Below are 19,831 nucleotides of genomic sequence, written 5' to 3'. Positions count from 1 at the left end.
TTTGTTGAAGTTCAATGTGTGGAAAGTAGTTCAGTTGAACAAGTCTCTGAAGAGACACATGAGAAGTTATACAGGAGAGAAACCATTCAATTGAGTTTCTGGCAAAACTGTTTACTTGACAGGAAAAACTGAAGATGCATAATGAGAATTTATACTGCTGAGAAACCTTTTAGTTCAAAGTAAATCTAAGTGACGGTGTAACTCATTCTATTTCAAGATAAGCCTTATCTCCAATCTCATGTTTTTTCTAGTTGTTATTGTAATAACAATTTCCCACAACAGCATGTTTTGTATTTGTGCATTTCAAATAAAATACTACTTTTCCAGTCATATATTGTCATTATTCAAGTAAAAAAAAATATTGTTAAAATCGTATCGTATCGTATCGTTATCGTGAACCCAGTATCGTGATACGTATCGTATCGTGAACTGAGTGTATCGTGACACCCCTACTAGCTTGTCATGAAGGGGGCTAAATAACGCTAAAAATGTTTGGCAAAATTTTGGTGAGGGAAAAACTGACATGGCCATTTTCAAAGCGGTCCCTTGACCTCTCACCTCAAGATATCTGAATGGGAATGGGTTCTATGGGCATCCACGAGTCTCCCCTTTACAGACATGCCCACTTTATGCTAATCGCATGCAGTTTTTGCAAAAACCAGTGTTTTGATTGCAGTATAAATATATTATTTACATACTGAGGTCCCTAAAGCCCAATAGTCTTGGAATTGCATGAATTTGGTGTGACTGGAAAGCCGACACCATAGTAGCCATCAGAGGCGGTCCTTCCACCAGGCCGATCAGGCAGCCGCCTGGAGCCTCGTCCACTAGAGGGCCTCGCAGACCAGAGCATTTCGTTTTTAGTATCTCCCGAGTCCGTCCCTACCACCGGCCTCCCCCTCCCCCCGCCCCCACAAACACTTCCCCGTTTCTTCTGGACTGGTCAATCCAAACGAATATAAAAAATAAACCTGACTATCATCATTCATGTTGTATCACCCACATTTCACACTCTCACTCACAAAGTAATATGGACGATCTATTTCATTTGATTTCCACCACTTGGGATCGATCGAGTTAGCGTTGTCATTTGCGTGATGAGCAGTCGGTACTGTGACACTGTAACACCACCACTTGCATTATCACGTTCAGTGTGTTTACTTGTCAGTCAGTATCAGAGGCAGAGAGGCTTTATATCAGCAGCATCTAGCTAGCCGCAGTAGAAGTTGTAGAACACAATGAAGCGTTTTCAGAGTGGAGCACAGAAGAAAAAGAGGAAGTTGGAACAGGGGAAGTTTAATGAAAGTTTGACCAAGATGACAAAATTCTTAAAAAAAAACGCTGACTTGACGGAGGACGAGGAGCAGCGAGCAGCTGCAACGTTAATTGAAGCAGCACCAGGTGAGCGTGAGTTAGCTAACAACAACGCTAGCACTAGCAGCCATGCTAGCTCTAGGCTGCCTCTGCCTGCGTCTGCTGGTGCTGTGGCGGCAGCTAATGTCACAACGCGCGGGGAGAACGCCTGCCACGCCTCGGAGGATAAAAGTGACAGTGACAGAGCCGAGTCACCCACGGTGACCACCACCGATAATACCGATGATGATGATGATGATGACAGAGGCAGAGAGGACGCGCAGCAGGCGGCTGATGTTACTACGTTAACGTGGGAGTCGGTGTCGGACTTGGACGAGGAGGAGGATGAAAGTGTCAGAGCCTCAGCCACGGATGATGATGACAGTGGTGTCAGTGACACAGAGCAGCAGCAACCCAGTGAGCCCACCACAAATCAGACACTGCTCTCCCTGTGATCTACTGACCTCCTGCCTGGCTGTGAAGCTGTAACCTGCTCAGATCTCCTACTGCCTGTGAAGCTGTGACCTGCTCTCCCTGTGATCTACTGACCTCCTGCCTGGCTGTGAAGCTGTAACCTGCTCAGATCTCCTACTGCCTGTGAAGCTGTGACCTGCTCTCCCTGTGATCTACTGACCTCCTGCCTGGCTGTGAAGCTGTAACCTGCTCAGATCTCCTACAGTAAGTAATAGTTTTGAATTTCAAATGTTTCTAGTTATTCAATGATATATTTTTCAGTGGAAGTCATCTCTCATTGTGTTAAACCTGCCCATGCCTTTTTCTCTCTCTCTTTCAACATAGAATTATGTCAGCATCCAGACCAGACCTCCATGACCATGTGCATGACCCTGCTCACTCACCTGCTGCCTGGCTGTGACCTGCTCTCACATTATGATCTCCTACTGCCTGTGAAGCTGTGACCTGCTCTCCCTGTGATCTACTGACCTCCTGCCTGGCTGTGAAGCTGTAACCTGCTCAGATCTCCTACTGCCTGTGAGGATGTGACCTGCTCTCCCTGTGATCTACTGACCTGCTGCCTGGCTGTGATTAACAGCTAAACTCCAGCACACACACACACACACACACACACAGTAAGTTAAGGATACAGTTGTACACTAATCTTTTCATCTTATAGACAACACAAGGGTTTACATTGCAAATGTTTCTAGTTATTCAATGAGATATTTTTCAGTGGAAGTCATCTCTCTCCTCCTTAAGTTATTTACTTGTCCCCTTCTCTTCTTCTCTCTTCCAATGTCTCTCTCCAGGTTGTTCCAACATCCCAACATCATACATGATGACCTGACTGCCTGTGGCTGTGATGTGGTGATCATCTGAGTGTGTGGTGTCACTGGTGTGATCTGAGCATGTTTTATTAATTAAAGGCTATATACTTATATTACTATTGCCACATTGTCTTCTTCTAACTGACTGGTTATTCTGGTGACTATTCTGGTCAAGTCTGGTCAATGAAGCATAATCATTATGCATTATGAAGCATGATTATGCCCATTGAATCTGAGGGGGGATGTAACTTCAAACAGCCTCTAAATATGGCAAAAATACGTCCAAAAAAGGTAAAAAAAATTTCCGGCGGCGCCCCTTCGGGGCGCCACCGGTAGGGGCCTCCTTCGTGGCTTGGCCTGGAGCCTCCAGATGCCCAGGACCCCCTCTGGTAGCCATTTCATTGTAGCGAGGCTATTTTGTGAAACTTGACCTAGTCCCATAGTCGTGCTTTAGGATAGTCGAACTAAACTGCTTTGTGCAACAGAGGGATTTAGACGTCTCATGTCTCATATCTGAAGTCTGACTATTTGTTTTATCTAAGCCAGAGTCAGTCTGTCTTTGTGAAAGCGGCCCCTGACCACAGAAACACACACACACACACACACACACACACACACTCACAGCCAGTCTTTTTCAGGTATCTCTTTTCTAAGGATCTCCATGATGACACCAAATGTGGTCGCTTGGAAATTCGTAACACTACTCCAAAGCCCTCCATCTCTCATCTTTCCATATGTATCAGTCCCTCTCTGTCTTCTCTCTGTCTCTCTCCCCCTCTCTGACTTTTAGTCTATCGCTGTGTTTCTCGCTGTCTCTCTCAGTCTCTCTCAGTCTCTCTAGTTCCCCTTCAGGTGCTTTTATCCAATTGGCACAAGCGCTGGTACATTACAGCGGAGTGGTTGGCTCAATTTGTTCTTTGGTGGGTTTTTTGTTTTGTTTTGGTTTCAAGAGTTCTTCCCCTGTCATCACAGTGTTGAGAGGCCACTGAAAATTGGCCACACCAGAGAGTCAATGAATACCCTCACTTCCAAAATGGCCCCTTCTGACATCATCAGTATTGGACATCATCGCCCACTAAAGATTCACATATACCTTTTCAGCAATTGATTGATTATTGTTTTGTTTTTGTAATAGAAGCATGAAACATTTCATATACACATGGGAAACCATGTCAGCGGTCATTTATGGTCAAACAACTAGGCTGGATGTGATGAATGTGTATGCGGATGATGCACTATTATTGATGATTTCCCCATTGACATTCACAGGTTTTTGACATTCATAATGCATTATCAATGGAGATACAGGGTCCCAGGGTCAGGAGACATAACAATGTCAGCTGTCAGTAATGACACTGTCAATGCAGAAAAAATAGCTTTCTGCTGAATATGTTTCAGTTACCACTACAATTTACATCCTTCAGTCTGAAACTCAGCTGGTACTCAACCTCTTCCCCCTCTTCTCTCCTCCCTCTCTCTTTCTCATTCTCTCTTTTTCTGTCCATCTCTCTCTCTCGTTCTCTCTCACTGTCTATCTGTCTCTGTCTCAGCTCTCCAAACTTCTCAGCCTCCGAAGGTCCTCTTCCCGCCGCAGAAACAAGACACAGTGATAGAAGTCACGCCTGGTAAGGATCAACAGATGTTCTCTTTTACGGCTTCCTGTAGTTCAAGTGGTAATTCTCCAGTTCCTCACCATGTTTTAAATTGTGTCTGCCATCTTTGTTGCTCAGCCCTCTTTGCTGTGGTGTCTCTGCACTGCTCTTCTCAGAGATCATGTTTTAAATTGTGTCTGCCATCTTTGTTGCTCAGCCTCTTTGCTGTGGTGTCTCTGCACTGCTCTTCTCAGAGATCAGTACTGTGACATCTTTACCTCTGTTGATGGAGTTTGAGTTTCTCTTCTCCTTGTTCAGACATGGTGGCTCTAGCACTGCTCACACAGTTCTTCTTCTGTTTATTCCAAACAAACCGCTGTTGCTTCTGCTGGAAATGTAAAGAGCATAATTTCCTGTGACCAGGGATTTCTTGGATAAACTGGATATCGGCTGAATCACTGTGGTACATCAATCACAAATTGTCAACTCGTTACACATATTTCCACCTTCTAGCCGAGACCGCCCTCTGCTTAACCAACTTCTATGAGGGGAATTCCACTTTCCCTAACCAATCACTGGAGACCAATGTATAGGTCTCAATGTTACGTTAGTTATTCCATTCGGGAGAATGTAAAAAAAATCACCCCATTGAATAAAATGCCTTCCAAGCAGTGTGCCATTCGGATTTATAAGGAATTGGTTCTTTTAACCGATTTAAGACAGCCTCGATAGCAGGCGGCGGCCGCAGCCATTGTTGTTACCGTTACTCCTCAGCGCACTTAACAACCGTTTGACAACGGCTTAGTCCCGCCCGTCTGGTTGTTTATTGATGCTGATTGGCCAATCGTTAGTGCTCCTCAGAGCTGATTGGTGAATCAATCACTGGTAAAACCAAAGAAATACATTTGCATATGATGATGCCAGAGCAGAAGCAGCCAAAACTCGATTTCGTGGAGTGGGCGGATTGGAAGGACCCAGGCAAGCAAAACTAACATTTTTATATGAAACATCATGATTACTCGTAATGAGCTACTGTACTGATTAACCTCGCGTCACCAGGCTCTTCTCGGTGAGAAAGAGCCTGGCTTCCGCTCACAATTGATTTTGTCACCGTACCTGGTTCCAGCCTAGAACCCGCCCTAGACAGGAAGGGCAGCGTTTCTAGCTCGTCAACTTTTACGTTAACTTGACAATTTGACCCAAGTATCAGAACGGCAAACAACAAAACAAAAGATGGACGTACCGAAAGGTTTTGAAGAAGTTCTTTTAGAAACATTGCGGATTCGCAATCTCACATCTTTTAAGCCAATACAGAAGCTTTGCATCAGACAATTAATCGAGGCAAGAGACGTCAAGCTAACGGCAACAAAGACGTTTTTTGGAGCACTGCCTTCCGGTGTTCATTCTGGTTCCGTGGTTTACGCCCCATGACAAAAAGCGGGATGAAAGGTGCCCAGACTAGTACTGATCCCCAGAGGGAAATCCTTTCTTGGCTAGCCCCTCCTCCTCCACAGGTCAGGGCCAGCTGCAGCTGCACCTGGTAGGGCTTCAGTGTCAGTGTTCAGTGTCTTGCTCAACGACACTTCAACAGTTAGCTGCTAGGCACATCCGCCCCCATACTCTCTATCCATCTATCTGAGCCCAACTTGTTTCTGTTTTTTTGCTAATCTTTTCAGGGATTGATTGTGGCTTATTATCCCATTGACTTTGTGTTGCAAATGTTTGCAGAGCCTGCACAGAGCTTGACACGATGCTGCTGTGCTGTCTGCTGATGAGAACTGGAAGATCATCAAAATCGTGACCTTTCGAAATTTTACTTTTTTTCCACTTTAATTTGTCTTCTTTGGAGAAATGGTGCATGGATTGCCAGATTTACATCAATCCCAAAAATGTCTTGTTTGCAACGTTAGCATTAGCAGAGCACAAAGTGTTTCTACAGTAGGGTCACTGAAGGGTACAAACCGTTAAATGTACTTTCCCATAATGCAACAAATGTCTGGTAAATACAGAGACTTATACACCTGGTTTTTGAATGTGACCTCTATCCGGATGCGTTATCTGGATAATGGTAGCATTTAAAAACCAGGTGTAAATGGGGTGTAAAAGATCTGAACACAATGTGAGCCAGACTACCTCCAGATGTGGTCAGGAAGTTCTGATCACATCCTGATCATGATGCATTTACACCTTGCATTAGCGTGCATTTTTCCATATCCAGATAACATCCAGATAACTTATCTGGATACAGGTCACATTTAAAAACCAGGTGTAAATGGGGTGTAAATGATGTCAAATTTGAAGCCTATTTTTATGATTTACTTGTGTACTCAACTGTTCAGTGTTGTATTCTGGTGTGGCGCTGGTTGGCTGGCTCCCTTGCTGTGTGTGTGTGTGTGTGTGTGTGTGTGTGTGTGTGTGTGTGTGCGCGCGTGCGTGCGTGCCGTGCGTCTCCTGCTGTTCAGTGGTCTCTCTGACAATATTAGCGCTGTAGGGAGAAATGTGTTTGTGTGTGTGTGTGTGTGTGTGTGTGTGTGTGTGTGTGTGCGCGCGCGCGCATCTGTGTGTGTTTCCATTAACTCCAGATTGATGGTGTAACAAAGAGGCCCTAAGGCCTCCGTACACTGATTGCAGCAGGAACACTTTTTAATGGGCACTGCAATCCCCCCCCCCCCACACACACACACACCTACACACACACACACGCACATCTACAACAATAACACCGACAGGGAGACCACTGAACAGCAAGAAACACGCAAGTGCACGCATGTGTTACACACGCACACACGCACGCACGCACACACACACACACACACACACACACACACACACACAGACACACACACACACACACACACACACAGTCAAGTGTGTGACCCTGCGGTACATTTTTAATTATCGTCTTGTTTTAACCTGGGGGGGATTTACATCAGCAACCAGCTCATTTTCCTTTTTTTCTTCCTCTACTTTAAATTCTCTCTTCTCTCCTTCTCTTCTCTTCTCTTCTCTTCTCTTCTCTTCTCTTCTCTCCTCTCTTCTCTCTTCTATCCTCTTCTTCTCTCCTCCTCTCCTCTCTTCTCTCCTCCTCTTGTCTTATTTCCTCCTCTTCTCTTCTTTCCTCCTCTCCTCTCTTCTCTCTTATCTCCTCTCTTCTCTTCTCTCCTCCTCTCTTCTCCTCTCTTCTCTCCTCTTCTCTCCTCCTCTCCTCTCTTCTCTCCTCTCTTCTCTCCTCCTCTCTTCTCTCCTCTTCTCTCCTCTCTTCTCTCTTCTCTCCTTCTCTTTCCTTGTGAGGATGGGCTGCTTTTCTTTACATGAAGCTTTTTTCCTCTCCTCTTTCACGCCCCACCTCCTCACTTCATCTCACTTTTCTCATTACTCCATAACGCTCTGGGTTATAAACACAACTCATTATGCTCATTGTTATTAGGCTGATGCCCACGCTGATGGGCAATAGATTGACAATAAAGAGCCCATAATTAAAGATTGATTGGCGATAAAAGTCTACACTGTTTTCTCAAATATAAAAAACAAATACAAGAAATGGTGGAAGACAGCAGTGTTACGGCGATTTGCACCGCCCCTACAACATGTAACCGTTACATCCCTCCTCAGAAGTGTGTAGGTGTGTATATATTTAACCTTTACACCCCTCCTCAGAAGTGTGTAGGTGTGTATATATTTAACCTTTACACCCCTCCTCAGAAGTGTGTGTATATATTTAACCTTTACACCGCTCCTCAGAAGTGTGTAGGTGTGTATATATTTAACCTTTACACCCCTCCTCAGAAGTGTGTGTATATATTTAACCTTTACACCGCTCCTCAGAAGTGTGTAGGTGTGTATATATTTAACCTTTACACCCCTCCTCAGAAGTGTGTGTATATATTTAACCTTTACACCCCTCCTCAGAAGTGTGTGTATATATTTAACCTTTACACCGCTCCTCAGAAGTGTGTAGGTGTGTATATATTTAACCTTTACATCCCTCCTCAGAAGTGTGTAGGTGTGTATATATTTAACCTTTACACCCCTCCTCAGAAGTGTGTGTATATATTTAACCGTTACACCCCTCCTCAGAAGTGTGTAGGTGTGTATATATTTAACCTTTACACCCCTCCTCAGAAGTGTGTGTATATATTTAACCTTTACACCGCTCCTCAGAAGTGTGTAGGTGTGTATATATTTAACCTTTACACCCCTCCTCAGAAGTGTGTAGGTGTGTATATATTTAACCGTTACACCCCTCCTCAGAAGTGTGTAGGTGTGTATATATTTAACCTTTACACCCCTCCTCAGAAGTGTGTAGGTGTGTATATATTTAACCGTTACACCCCTCCTCAGAAGTGTGTAGGTGTGTATATATTTAACCTTTACACCCCTCCTCAGAAGTGTGTAGGTGTGTATATATTTAACCTTTACATCCCTCCTCAGAAGTGTGTAGGTGTGTATATATTTAACCTTTACACCCCTCCTCAGAAGTGTGTAGGTGTGTATATATTTAACCGTTACACCCCTCCTCAGAAGTGTGTAGGTGTGTATATATTTAACCTTTACACCCCTCCTCAGAAGTGTGTATATATATTTACACCCCTCCTCAGAAGTGTGTAGGTGTGTATATATTTACACCCCTCCTCAGAAGTGTGTATATATATTTACACCCCTCCTCAGAAGTGTGTAGGTGTTTACTGTATATATTTACACCCCTCCTCAGAAGTGTGTACATATTTACACCCATATCGGTATCGGTATTGGTAAAACTGAATCCAAAATGTTGGTATCACCCCTCCCTACCTCCCTCCCCTCCATCCATCCATCATGCAGACCACACTCTAATGGAAGGTAATTATCCCTCTCTCCCCCTGACCGCCCCTCCATCTAACCACCCCAACCTCGTCCAACTCTTGATCCCTGGCTCCATCCAACCAACCATCTCTCCATCTCTATCACTTGAACCTGCATGCCCAATTAGGCCACACCTCCGGATCCCTGATTCCCACTCAAAAGACCCTTCTCAGTCGCACACACACAGAGGCACACGCACACGCACACGCATGCACACACACCAGCAGACACACACACACACACACCTGTTTCTCGGTTGTTCCACATATAGCACTATGGTTCGATTTACGGAACTGCAGTGCGTGTGTGTGTATCTGTGTGCCTGTGCGCGCCTAGACTAATAGTCTGTAGCTATTAGTCCTCAGCTGTCAATGTTTATTTGCTGGCACGCTAAGCACTTCATGGAAAGAAAGAAGGAAGAAAGTAAGAAAGAAAGAAAGAAAGAAAGAAAGAAAGAAAGAAAGAAAGAAAAAAAAGAGAGCGAGGTAGGAGAGAAAAGAGAGCGAGCTAGGAGAGAAAAGAGAGAGCGAGCTAGGAGAGAAAAGAGAGAGCGAGCTAGGAGAGAAAAGAGAGAGCGAGCTAGGAGAGAAAAGTGGAATTTCTGGCTTTTTGAAACAGACACTGAAGAGAGAGAGAGAGATGTTCCATCAATCTGCTCTGCCCTTTCTATCCTTTCATCATTTGTCAATCTTAATCTATCACTATCTTTGTCTCTTGCTCTCTCCCCATTTTAACACACACACACACACACACACACACACACACACAGACCGATAAGACAGTTGTTATGTGGAAGTATCTGAGCTGCCTCTATCGCTATCAACGCACAAACACACACTTACATGCACACGCACACTCTGTTTCTGGCTTCTCTCTCTTTCCTTCTCTCTCTCAGTCTCTCTCTCACACACACACACACACACACACATACTGTTGCTGGCTTCTATCTCTTCACTCACACACACACACACACACACACACACACACACACACACACACACACACACACTGTTTCTGGCTTCTCTCTCTTCTCTCTCTCACTCTCACACACACACTCGCTGTTGCTGGCTCCTCTCTCTTCACTCTCTCTCTCTCACACACACACACACACACACACACACACACACACACACACACACTGTTTCTGGCTTCTCTCTCTTCTCTCTCTCACTCACACACACACACACACACACTGTTGCTGGCTTCTCTCTCTTCACTCTCTCACTCACACACACACACACACACTGTTTCTGGCTTCTCTCTCTTCTCTCTCTCACTCTCTCTCTCACACACACACACACACACACACACACACACAGTTGCTGGCTTCTCTCTCTTCACTCTCTCTCACACACACACACACACACACACACACACACACACACACTGTTTCTGTCTTCTCTCTCTTCTCTCTCTCACTCTCTCACACACACACACACACACACACACACACACACACACTGTTTCTGGCTTCTCTCTGTTCTCTCTCACACACACACATACACACACACACACACACACACACACACACACTAAGACTACATGCCTACATAATGGGGCATGAGGTGTTTAGCCTTTCCATCAGTGTCACAATGTGCAAACATGCGTGCACATGCAAATCTCTCCATCAGTGTCTGTATTTGCACTTGATATAAACAAGCTGTTGACAGACAAGAAACAGAAAGAGTGAGAGAGGGATCACGAGAGAGCGAGGTAGAGAGACACAGGGAGAAAGAGAATGGAGAGAGAGAGAGAAAGCGGGCGAAGGGAGGGAGAGAAAGAGAGCGATGAGGGGATTGAGAAAATAATCTCGGGTGAGAGGATGATCGATACGCGATGATCTTTCTCTCACTCTCCCTTTCATTTGTCATCGGCGGCCTCATGAATATGCTAATCAGCTTCTGTTTGCAACCTTGATGGAGAAGGAGGGACTGACAGAGAGAGAGAAAGAGAGAGGGGAGGAGAGGTAGAGAGGGAGGCAGGCTAACGAGAGATGCTTGATTCAGTGAGTCTTTATATCCAAAAATTACAGTAGCGTCCTTGCTGATCAGATTGCAATAAAGGTGCATGAAACCCAGGTACCTTACGCATGAAGATGTGATCTTCCTAACCACTTGTATTTGGCCACATTGACAACATCTAATGCTCGTCTAATCTAATCCAATCCAATCCACATCAACACAACTGGGGATAAAGGGCCCCATCTTCCCAACGGTGGTAATTTTGCGTTAGCGACCGTTTTGCACTGGAATAGCGCCGCGCAAAGCCCTAATTGTGGGCGTGTCGGCCCGCTGCGCTTCACGTCATCTCGGCGCACATCTCCGTATATAGGCGTATTTATGCCCAAAAGCATTGTGGAGGTGTGGTCATGCCCATAAAACCACAGCGTCACGTCAGCAGCTTCCTCCTCACTGAGAGTAGACTCAGTTCTCACTCTCTATCCGCTTCGGGACTAGAGTGAGAGAGAGAAAGAGGGAGAGAGAAAAGATGGCCTAGATGGGTAGAGGGAGAGAGTCAGAGAGAGAGAGGGGGGAGAGAACGAGAGATGGAAGAGAGAATTGGAGGATGAACCAGTTCGGATTCGTAACGAAAATTGATGCTTTTGTAATTAGTAACCTTTTAATTACGGTAGTCGTTTCGCTCATATAGGTTATAACATACACATTTAAAAATATACGCTTCTTTAATAGGGTAGGGATGTGTGAGATTTTATTTCAATAGCCTACAGAATTGTTAAGCTATTGTTGCATGGCGCAATGGTGCAGGGAGAGAGGTTACTGTATACTATTAATGGTTACTGTAGCCTATAGCCTACTGGCCGGTGTTGTGTCAGAAAGTGATTTGCTGCCAGAAACTGATTTCGATCCGCGGGACCACGTACAGCGCTGCCTCGGCAGTGCCTCTACCCACCCTGTGCACCGACCCCCCCCGGCCTGCCTACCCGGCCCCCCGGTCCAGAGACCCCCCTTCAGGACACAAAGCACCCCTCCCCGCGCTACACACAGACTGCCGCCCCGCCAGACCCTCGTTCCCTTGGTAATCCAATTCAAAACGCAAATCACTTTTTTGCACAGAACCATGACAAACGTATTCTCATTGTTAAATCAAGGTGGTTTTTTTTCTGCAGTGTAGGTTAGTTGAAAATCAACGTGGCATTGTTGGAGGGAAGTGTGTCCGCGCGCGAGCCGTGCGTAATGGGCCTATATCCAAGCGAGGATTTCCTGCACTGCGCCGGAGAATGCTGTCTGCGCTCAGGCATACGCCTGGCGTAGTGGGGTTGTTTGCGCTAAGACCAGCTATTTGCTGGCGTTAAAATTGAGAGCACCCACGGCCCCTTTTTCGAACACATTGCGCTGGAACGCCTATTTTGGAACGGGCAACTCCCAAACCTCTCTGCGCTCGGCACATACCGACGGTATCTTCCCCACAGCGCTAAATGAGACTTGCACGAGACACATGAGAGGCTAGAGGCCCACCGACACGCCTGGGCCACGCCTACACCCATGTCATCCCAGCGCAAAACTGGACGGTGGAGGCAGACGATAGCTTAAGACGCTGGGAAGATAGCAATAAGAGGCGCGCAAACGCAGCGCAAACAATAGCGTCGTACGACGATAGGGCCCAAAGAGGATTGCCAGAAAACAAGGTTTGCTGTTGTAGCATCTTATGCCAGATAGAAAGGGACAAAATAAATAGGCCTACCTACCTACCTACCTACCACCAAGTTTTTTTTTATTTTTTTATCGTTATTTTTTTTTAAATCGTTTAATCGTTTTTTAAAGCCATGTGCTTTGAAGTTGACCAATGGGTTAAAGAGACTGTTCTTCAATCAGAAGAAGCAGGTTCAAAAACATTTTGGCAAGCATCTGCCCTGCTGAAGTGTCCTTGAGCAAATCACTGAATCCCTACCAGCTCCAGGCCTGGTGACCTCTGACCTCTGACATCCAAACCAAGAGAAAAGAAAATGTCCCGACGGGGAATGCAAGTGCACCAGAAAATGGTGAACTTGTGAGATCAACTATGGATTTGTATCTCATTTCATTTTAGCCTGCCTGATTAATCATTGCATAATTTGATGCCTCAAGGCTGCATATTAATGAATTCCCAGCTACATGAAGTCTTACAAAACTCTATGAAAACATATTAATGAATTCCCAGCTACATGAAGTCTTACAAAACTCTATGAAAACATTGTTTTAAGTTTCCTTTTACGTGTTGGTTTGCTTGATCAATTATTGGATTAGTTTAAGCCTTAAGGCTGCAAATATGCATTATTTCACAGCAGTGTGATGTAATATACTGCCAACATGGTGTATTTAGCTCTGCTAGCAAAGTTGGGGGGAGGTCATGTTTTCACCACAGCCTGTCTGTTTGTTTGCAAGAAATCTTAAACAGTAGCAAACGCATTTGGCTGAAATCTGGTGGGCAGATCAGTTTAAACAGTAGCAAATGCATCTGGCTGAAATCTGGTGGGCAGCGCCGGCAGCCATAATCCTGTGCGTACAACTTTTTTTAACAAGCACCGTCACTAATTGACACTTACCTGTGCGGAACCATTCCTGTAGTAAAATTGTCATTTGTAAAATTGTCTGATATGACTTGATTTCCACAGCAAATATATATGCAAAAATGACTTTCACATACAGTAACTAATCCCATAACAGACCCTATCCTCATCTAACATCTAACTCTAGCATCAATTTAATGCCACTTACTATGATTTGAACTATTAATTTAGGTCATAAAGGTTATATGTCAGCCTAAAAAAATGGGTCTCCAGTCTCCATTGTACTTCTATGTAAATTCTTGACATTATTCTGTTCTTATACACCTTGACGTGATGCTAGGTAGGTAGGCATTGAAAGTACTGCTTCCCTGGGATATTGTCGGTCATGACAGGGAATCCAGATGAGCAGATGAAAGCGTTTTGACCTTATTCAGTAGTCCTTGACACTATTTCACCTCACATTTCACACACACACACACACACACGCGCGTGTGTGTGTGTGTGTGCGCGTGCGCGTGTGTTTTCTGGTGTGTGTGTGCGCGCGCACACACACACACGCACACATCACGCACACACACAGCAGTACCATAGGTAATCCTCGCTCGCTCTACCTCTCCCCACTGTGTGTGTGTGTGTGCGTGCGTGCGTACATGCGTACGTGTGTGTGTGTGTGTGTGTGTGTGTGTGTGCGTGTGCGTGTATGGTCTCTGAGGGCAGCTTTACCCCTCTTAACATTTTGACACCTCTAACAGCCCTGGGAGCAGGAGAGAGAGGGCAGGAGGAGGGGAGAGAGACCTTAAGTGGAAGAGTTTGTCTCCATGGCTTTAGATGGAGGTGCAGAGGTCGTCTACACTTGCTCCTCTGCTACACACCGCTCATCTCTGTTGAATCAAAAAATGGCATTTGACCTCATGGCGGTGATACACGGCAACTCTTTTGCACAAGGAGTAACCTCGACAGTTGCTTTGAGATAAGATGAAACTTTAAAATCCCCTAAAGTCAAAAACATGTTTTTCTTCTTGTTCCTTCAGTTGAATGTTTGAGCTTCGCTGTGATGATGATGATGATGATGATGATGATGATGTCTGTGCAGAGTTTGTCACTAGAAGGCTGTTTTCACACTCGTCTGCTGAAAGTGCAAAGTTTCTCTGAGCTCACTGAAAAAGCTATTTTCAACCAGCATAATTCGTGACATCACGAATCTTGGAGCCAATCCCTGTCCAGTATTCAGCAGTTAAATCAATCAATATCAATATCCTTTTTTTTAACCAGGTAGTGTAAAAGCCCTTGTTCATGCTGTGATTGGCTAGTTATGTTCTAGATAACCCTGATTGTTGCTTTGGAATTTCTAATGAGGCAGAAGGAGGGGAAGTCATTTTAAGGAGTTTAACAAGATCATTTAACTTTTTGGTGGGAAAAACAATCGGACACAAATTATTATTATTCAGAGTATTTTATATACATCTTAAAACATGACTTTAGGGGTCTTTAAAAATGTGGGGATCCCGTTTGAATTTTCCCTCTGATCCACCTCTTTGAGTTGACTTTGCTCCAGAAGTGGAGCGGCGTGGGATATTGCAGGGCCCTCCGGTAACAGCTGTCAATCAGCCATCAGCCGCCACCCAGTTCTGTCAAGACTACCAGTAACACCCCCCCCCCCCTGCAGCTATTAATGCTCTAACCTCTTGTGGGCTCTGGCTAGCTTTCTCTTTCCTCTCCCCTTTATTGTGAATTATTCCCTCCCATCCTCACCCCTTTATTCAGCTCTAAAGTTGTGTATTATCTGGAAGAAAAAAACACCACCAACGACAAACAAACACACAAACAAACAAACAAACAAACAACGATTTAATTAAAAATCATTATAGACTGACGCATACAATACTGTGGCAGTGTGTTTATGTGGAGTGACGCTTCCCCCTGTGTGTATTTTCGTGGTTGGACATTGTTTTTCGAGGGGAAACTTTTCTACAAGTTAATATGTTTTTTTATGAAAAAGTTGCATCGTATACCTTTAACATTAAAGGATGGCTTTACCAATAATCAAACCGCTTTGTATCATATATAATCTCGGTAATATAAGCACATGGGCAGTGCATACCTTCTCTCTGTTTACCTCACAGAGAAAAATCCTCCTGCAGAAACTCCGCCCCCGCCAGCTGCAAGTTATTAATGCTTGTTAAAGCTCTCATGTGATTCTCCGTGGATGTGCACATACTTACAAAATAAAAATAAACAATAACAGCCGCCCTCGGAGCAGATTCTGCCTCTCAAGCAGAACTTCTTCAGCTCCGCTGTGATGCGTTGTGACGTAAAATGCGTCACAACAGCTTTGCCAGAGGAGGAAAAGGGAGATCTCATGAGGAAAACAGAGAGAAGGTAAACACTGGTCATGTGCTTATATTACCAAGATTATTACTGATACAAGGTGGGTTGATTATCCGTAAAGCCATCCTTTAAAATGCGGACGTTTTGAAGCACGACCCTCAGGTTGAGAACCATTCCTTTTCTGTATCAGCTCTGATTCTCTCAGTGACGTGAAACGAGCCCCTCATGACTGGTCACTTAATTAACCTCGCCTATCTCCAACCATCTCCAATCTAATTTCATCTGTTAATTTAAAAGTGCTTTTTAACGAGGCCAGCCCCCCAGCCAATCAAATGTCAGCTTTTGAAGCATAAAGGACTTGGTTAATTAGAGCTGTCAAGAGATGGCCAAATATGGGTGAGGAGGGGCGTCTTGAATTTCCTTTTATTACTTTCCTGCGAGGGTTATTATTTATATGGGAGTCATTTCAGGTTGTGTGTGTGTGTGTGTGTGTGTGTGTGTGTGTGTGTGTGTGTGTGTGTGTGTGTGTCTGTGGAGAGAGGAAAGTAAGGTGAGATAAAGTCAGGTATAGAGAGAGAGAGAAGGTGCACAAACGGAAAGAGAGAGAGATATTTATAGAGACAGATCAAGACAGCGAGCGAGAGACATTTGGTGTCTTCTGAATAATCTAGGGTGTCGCTTTCCAACTTTGTGGCAGCCTCATTTCCTGTTTGACAGGAAATTGAGTCTTTGCATTTCCAGAGGTGATCCTCTGTCTCATATTTATCATATTGCGTCTCGCCATGCGCGATTGTTATGTCAGAAAATATTGAAAATCTGCACAGGGTTCAGCACAGTTGTATTTTGTGACATTGGTTTTTAGGTTTGACAGAATAGGTAATATTTGTGCAATAATTATGGAAATAATATAAATTGTGTAGAACGGAATTAACAGGCTCAATTTCCATCAGAATTGGCCAATGTAAATATGTTACTGGCTGTATGTGGGTTTTTTTCTACCACAATCTGGTTGGTTCCAACTTGGTCTGAGTCAGTCTGTCTCTTAATACACACTACACAGACAGGTCTATTGAAGCTCTGGTACATGGGTAATGCTGAAGAATAGGGGTGGGCGGATCGATCCCAAAATATCGATACTCCCGATACCTGAGTCTCGTTTTGAAGATCGATCCTGGTATCAAAAGATCGATACTTTTTTTTTCCCCTTCGTCTTTTCTGCTTGCATAACCTCGTGTCACCAGGCTCTCAAAGGGGAGAGAGTGCTCTGATTTGCTGTTGTCGTGTCATCACGTGTGCACTGGGCCAATACTACATGTAGCTCTTAAATGGCATGCAGGGCGGGTCTTGTCAGGCAAACAGCTCAGCGGAGCAGAGCGGCAGAGTGGAGTTGAAATCCGACCTGAACGGTTGCACACACGCTGAAAGAAAAAGAAGCATCGTGTGGGGGTATTTCACAAAAGTAGACGATAATGTTGCAAAGTGCGACGTGTGCACAAAGGCTGTCCGCTACTGCGGCAACACCACTAACTTGTACAAGCACCTGCGAAACAAGCATGAGAGAGAGAGCTCTGATCTCCAGAAAAGAAGGGAGGAGGAGGAGGAGGCGGAGAGAAAAAAACATTTCATGTTTGCACATTCAATTTATAATAATACATATTTTTGTTATTGCCATGTCATGTCATATTGTCATGTTGTGATTAACTAATTAAGAGTGGGGGGAAAAACATTCATTTATTTAGCACTTTTAAATTAATTCAGATTTGGCTTATTGATTATTCAAATATATATATAAATATGCTTCAATTTCGTTGTTCTTAACTTGTTTTGTAACAGTGACAAATAAAGCTCATTCATTCATTCATTCATTCATTCAAATATAAAAAAAAGTATCGGTATCGATATCGGTAATTCTGGCCCAGTATTACTTGGTATCGGATCGACACTACATTTTGCAGTATCGCCCACCCCTACTGAAGAACTCTATTCAAAGAATTATGTATATACTGTAATTACCTCAAGTTCATCATTCCGTGTGTCTTGAACTCTACATGAGATCAAAATAAACTAAATGAATGCAATCCGAGTTCTCATTCAAATGTTCAGCAGTAGGAGTAAACCTGTAAGCTGTATGGCACCATGCCCACTCCCATCACCCACATCCCCCTAGCCACTCCCCCTCACAACTCTATACCGCCTTCCTCCTTAGCTACGCCGCCCCTGTCCCACCACCCACATCTCAGCCACTCCCCCTCCCAACTCTCTACCGCCTTCCTATCCTTAGCTACGCCCTACACTGTATACTTTTAAATGAGCAGATGCACAGAGATGGAGCTGAGTTTTTGTGTGTGTGTGTGTGTGTGTGTGTGTGTGTGTGTGTGTGTGTGTGTGTGTGTGTGTGTGTGAGCGCGTGTTTATGTGTTTATGTTTACGTGTTTATTTATGTTTATGTGTTTAGCTAACATTAGGCACATTTTTCATCCATGCGAGTTCTGTTTACAAGTCCTGGTTCACTTGTAATTGGGCAGTAAAGACCCTCCGACACGTTCAGCTCCTTGCCCTGCTTCCCTCCTTCCTCATGTTCAAACACCTTTCTTGCCCTTCTCTTGGCCTTCTGCACCTCGTCCATGGACTCCACGTAGGCTACTTGCCCCCCTCGAAGCAGCCAGAAACCCCCTGTAACATCAGCTCATACAATAGTAATATCTCTCCTCCGTCCGTGATGGTTTAACTGCTCTCAATGGAAACTGTGACAAAATCCCACTTTTGATCCAACAGGCTAATTAAAACTTGTCAGTTTTTACTGGAACTCACTGGCTTCAAACTCCCATGAAAACATTGCATTTCCAGGGGGAAATGCATCCTCAATTCAAACCTTTATTTAATATGAATCTGGTTGATAATAGGCCAAGGCTTAACAAAGGGGCTGAATCACAGATGACATGAAATACAAAAACATATCACAGACAGTCACGGTCTAGAACTCTGGATCTATTATCATAAGTCCAGATTTTTCCCCGTTGTTAGGGCAACCCATGTTCTCTCAAATGTGTTTGTGGTGTGTGTGTGTGTGTGTGTGTGTGTAAAACCTGTTTTCAGTGATCCATTCACCTCATTAAGGTTGGCCTACTTCTCTCCCACAATCCTTCAGCAGACTCTTTGGCCCCTATCGTTGCATCAAACTGCGCTAAACGCCCAGTGCAGCGCAGATCAGTGGGCGTGGACCAGCCCACTCGATATCTTGGTGTTGGCGCTACACGCAGCCTTAAGCATTACAACCACGCCTTTTAAGCGTAAAATTATGCACAGTCTGCTCATTGGGGAAGTGCAGTAAACGAGTCACACGCTTGCCTTTTAAGCTCCAATTCCACGGAAAAATCCAATAAAACCAGTCAAGCCAAGCGCTCTGCTCCCCCCCTCCCGTCATCCCATCTGTCTGTCTCCATATATAGGCTATTATTCCATATTATTATGCTTCTCAAACCAATCTAACTGCAGTTTAAATACTGCAAGCATGTAAATATGCTACACTATAGCAAGATCAAAGTGAAAATAATGTTCTAAACGCATTGGCTAGAAAAAATGATGAGATTAGATTGGTGAAAGTTTGTCCAGTATGATATCGTTTTCTCTCCCCTGCTGCAGGTAGGATGATGCACATAAATATAGCCTACATTATGTAAAGTCAATGCAGAAATGTGTTTTTATTGTAAAACTAAATGTGAAGTAGGGCCAATTTATTGGAGCGGACATCACAGTACATGACAGTAGAACCGCGTTACGCTGTCACTTATCTAAATCACGTTAAATCTGCGAGGGATATATATAGCCCCAGGATGACATATATGTTTCACATAGGGTTGTGATTTGATTGCGCCATTTTATTTTGTCCAATATTGAAATGTTCCACAATTGCAATTGTGTTAAGA

At 44.3% G+C, this 19,831-nt stretch overlaps 1 protein-coding gene across 1 annotated transcript in view; it reads left to right on the top strand.

The window, feature by feature from the left end:
• Positions 1 to 19,831, top strand: part of il1rapl2 (interleukin 1 receptor accessory protein-like 2) — a gene marked incomplete at both ends in the record, with an annotated part of 345,922 nt that overhangs the window by 278,470 nt on the left and 47,621 nt on the right. Inside the window, one exon of the mRNA XM_083652367.1 lies at positions 4,187 to 4,261. Coding sequence (XP_083508493.1) covers positions 4,187 to 4,261 — 75 coding nt within the window. The remainder of the gene's footprint in view (positions 1 to 4,186; positions 4,262 to 19,831) is intronic.

The sequence above is a fragment of the Poromitra crassiceps genome, assembly GCF_964638095.1.
Source record: "Poromitra crassiceps genome assembly, chromosome: 15".
NCBI lineage: Eukaryota > Metazoa > Chordata > Actinopteri > Beryciformes > Melamphaidae > Poromitra > Poromitra crassiceps.
The sequence above is the reverse complement of the archived record's forward strand: the minus strand, read 5'-3'. Positions and strand labels throughout refer to the sequence as shown.